The sequence below is a fragment of the Haliotis cracherodii genome, unplaced genomic scaffold, assembly GCF_022045235.1.
Source record: "Haliotis cracherodii isolate W230 unplaced genomic scaffold, xgHalCrac1.p SCAF_12, whole genome shotgun sequence".
Taxonomy (NCBI): Eukaryota; Metazoa; Mollusca; class Gastropoda; order Lepetellida; family Haliotidae; genus Haliotis; species Haliotis cracherodii.
The window spans coordinates 25,891,252-25,895,563 of NW_027266267.1; the positions used below are offsets into that span (position 1 = coordinate 25,891,252).

General features: G+C 41.1%; 1 protein-coding gene across 1 annotated transcript in view; it reads right to left on the minus strand.

The window, feature by feature from the left end:
• Positions 1 to 255: 255 nt before the first annotated feature.
• LOC139457232 (uncharacterized) overlaps positions 256 to 4,312 on the minus strand; it is a 15,904-nt gene continuing 11,847 nt past the window's right edge. Inside the window, exons 4-5 of the mRNA XM_071238644.1 lie at positions 680 to 819; positions 256 to 523 (exon numbers count right to left, since the gene is read on the minus strand). Of these exons, the coding sequence (XP_071094745.1) occupies positions 380 to 523; positions 680 to 819 (284 nt within the window). The 3' untranslated portion in view covers positions 256 to 379. The remainder of the gene's footprint in view (positions 524 to 679; positions 820 to 4,312) is intronic.

The window sequence follows — 4,312 nt, forward strand, 5'->3', positions numbered from 1 at the left end:
AGATCTGAACAAGTTTCACAAAAGAATTCCTAACATAAAACGACCGTCAATGTACACTGATGAACTATTCTGTGGTGATCTTTATATGCATAGTACTTTAAGGCGGTATGTCCTTTCCAGACATCTATCCCTTGGCATATGTGTAAGCCACACAATAGTTGTGTATCTTCTTGGGTGAGTGAGTGAGTGATTCAGTGAGGTTTTACGCCGATTTTAGAAATATCACAACAATATCACGTTGCGAGACTCCGATCATTGGCTTCACAGATTGCACCCCTGGGGAATCGAACTAGGACCTTCGGCGTGACGAACGAACACTTTAACCACTAGGCTACCACACCGACCCAGACGGGTTTGATGAAGAATTGACGCTAAATCCTCACACAACTTCGTAAATGGCGATCTTCCATTCCCCTCCACAAGTGTTCGCAGGGTCCGCTGCGCAGGGCCTGTCGCACTTGTTGTCAAGCACCTTCGTGTAGCCACTCGTGATAGTGTGACCGCATAAACATTCTACTCCCACCTTAAAAACAAAGCATGTGACTAATATTTCTGTACCATTCTTTTCTTTACGTTGTAATATTTATTCTTCTTAATTCAAAGTAAACAGATTTTCGCCTTTATTTGCCACATTAACTACACATATATATCCTCATGCAACTGAAATACCAACACCTACCTCCAGTCCAAAGAAGGAGTAGCCTTTCTCAGTGCAGTGAATCCTGCACAACTCAATGGTCATAGTGGTCGTGTCAATGAGATGTTCGTGGGGAAGCACTCTGTTGGAGTCATCAATGTAGCAGCCCCTATATACAGGACCTACAAGGGAAACATTTGACATGACATGTTCACATAGCAGCCCCTATATACAGGACCTACAAGGGAAACATTTGACATGACATGTTTACATAACAACCCCTATATACAGGACCTACAAGGGAAACATTTGACCTGACATGTTCCCATAGCAGCCCCTATATACAGGACCTACAATGGAAACATTTGACATGACATGTTCACATAGCAGCCCCTATATACAGGATCTACAAGGGAAACATTTGACATGACATGTTCACATAGCAGCCCCTATATACAGGACTACAAGGGAAACATTTGACATTAAATGTTCACATAGCAGCCCCTATATACAGGATCTTCAAGGGAAACATTAGACATTACATGTTCACATAGCAGCCCCTATATACAGGATCTACAAGGGAAGCATTTGACATTACATGTTCACATAGCAGCCCCTATATACAGGACCTGCAAGGGAAACATTAGACATTACATGTTCACATAGCAGCCCCTATATACAGGATCTACAAGGGAAACATTTGACATGACATGTTCACATAGCAGCCCCTATATACAGGACCTGCAAGGGAAACATTTGACATGACATGTTCACATAGCAGCCCCTACATACAGGATCTACAAGGGAAACATTAGACATTACATGTTCACATAGCAGCCCCTATATACAGGATCTACAAGGGAAACATTAGACATTACATGTTCACATAGCAGCCCCTATATACAGGACCTACAATGGAAACATTTGACATGACATGTTCACATAGCAGCCCCTATATACAGGACTACAAGGGAAACATTTGGCATGACATGTTCACATAGCAGCCCCTATATACAGGACCTCCAAGGGAAACATTAGACATTACAGGTTCGCATAGCAGCCCCTATATACAGGACCTACAAGGGAAACATTTGACATGATATGTTCACATAGCAGCCCCTATATACAGGATCTACAAGGGAAACATTTGACATTTAATGTTTACATAGCAGCCCCTACATACAGGATCTACAAGGGAAACATTAGACATGACATGTTCACATAGCAGCCCCTATATACAGGACCTACAAGGGAAACATTAGACATTACATGTTCACATAGCAGCCCCTATATACAGGACCTACAAGGGAAACATTTGACATGACATGTTCACATAGCAGCCCCTATATACAGGACCTACAATGGAAACATTTGACATGACATGTTTACATAACAACCCCTATATACAGGACCTACAAGGGAAACATTTGACCTGACATGTTCCCATAGCAGACCCTATATACAGGACCTACAATGGAAACATTTGACATGACATGTTCACATAGCAGCCCCTATATACAGGATCTACAAGGGAAACATTTGACATGACATGTTCACATAGCAGCCCCTACATACAGGATCTACAAGGGAAACATCAGACATTACATGTTCACATAGCAGCCCCTACATACAGGATCTACAAGGGAAACATTAGACATTACATGTTCACATAGCAGCCCCTACATACAGAACTACAAGGGAAACATTTGACATTACATGTTCACATAGCAGCCCCTACATACAGGACCTACAAGGGAAACATTTGACATGACATGTTCACATAGCAGCCCCTATATACAGGATCTACAAGGGAAACATTTGACATGACATGTTTACATAACAACCCCTATATACAGGACCTACAAGGGAAACATTTGACATGACATGTTCACATAGCAGCCCCTATATACAGGACCTACAAGGGAAACATTAGACATTACATGTTCACATAGCAGCCCCTATATACAGGACCTGCAAGGGAAACATTTGACATGACATGTTCACATAGCAGCCCCTACATACAGGATCTACAAGGGAAACATTAGACATTACATGTTCACATAGCAGCCCCTATATACAGGACTACAAGGGAAACATTAGACATTACATGTTCACATAGCAGCCCCTATATACAGGATCTTCAAGGGAAACATTAGACATTACATGTTCACATAGCAGCCCCTATATACAGGATCTACAAGGGAAACATTTGACATGACATGTTTACATAGCAGCCCCTATATACAGGACCTACAAGGGAAACATTTGACATGACATGTTCACATAGCAGCCCCTATAGACAGGACCTACAAGGGAAACATTCAAGAATTGTTTTTCATTTCTTAATGACTTCCTTTTTTCGCTACGCTACACGATCTTATACAGTTTGTGACTGTTATACATAGTTTTCATCACTATTTTACCCTTTACACTAAATGGAATCTGTTTTGTCAAATAATCGAGACTGGTTAGTCTCTGGCCTTGACGTTTTCTACTACCAATAAGTAAGGGAACTATTGATTTGAATGTAGCAATCGTTGAGATGTACAGTAATAATCGGGTTGCATCTGAACGCAACATCTAATCACAATGAAATTTCACATTACGCACGAACAGAAAGTGATGCACGTGCACACAGAAGCCAAAGTTTGTGCGCCTATAGGGGAACTCATGATCGCTAGTGAAACAGCTAAAATCTAAATCTCAATGTACAGACAAAATGGCGAGTTGTGGTCGCGTTAGATTCGCGTCTATTTCCCTAGTTGCCCGAATGTTTGGCAGATTCACCCGCGCCTAGGATAGTTCCAATGAATTACTTTGGTTATTAAGGATTGCACAAGCTAAGACGGTGTCACTGAACTACTTTGTGTTTCGTTGGTGACTGTTGGATTGCGTTGCCTGGGACAGTACATTTCAGTGTTGATATGTAATCAAATCTGGAACCACTAGGAAAAAAACAATTCTTGGGTTGGGTCGTATTGAAAGCTTGGAATGAACTATTTCTGTCCACTGCATGCGTGGTGAACTTATTCATCCAGGTTTTATGTAGACGTGAAAATAGACACAGAAGCTATCCGGGTGGAAAGCTGAACAAAGTTTTTTCTTTTGTGGGTAAAGGCGGTTTTAAAGGGATCTTTTGTCTCGCCCATGTCATCGATATAAACAAAGGCCCGGCGTACGTTTCATTACATTGACTTGAAAACAAAGAAAATCAATTTAAGGTTAGGTATCGAACTGGAAACTAGTTCAATGTGTTGACACAATATAGTCGCATCAGCAGTAAGAAACACCAGATGCATCGCTGAGTCTCTGGTGCTATATTTTATTCATCAGAATCGATGACAACAATAGGGGACAATGAAACACTCAACTTGATAGCTGAAGTTTAATGGCAGTATTGAAGAGACGACAACAGATGTGATTAAATATCGTGCCGAGATGTTTTACCTCCGGAATACCTCTAATGACTTCACACTGATGGACTGATTTTTATCTTATGTTAGTGATGCAAATTCTCAGGGCCGAGTAGTGTGTTATTTACTATACCCACCGAAGTATTTTCTATAGTACTATGGTCGGCTGAAGATATATTTACGCCAACACGAACGAATTTTTGATTTGGTAATGGGCACAGAACAACGATCACACTTCGTCAATAGGACGAAGCAGTTTTAT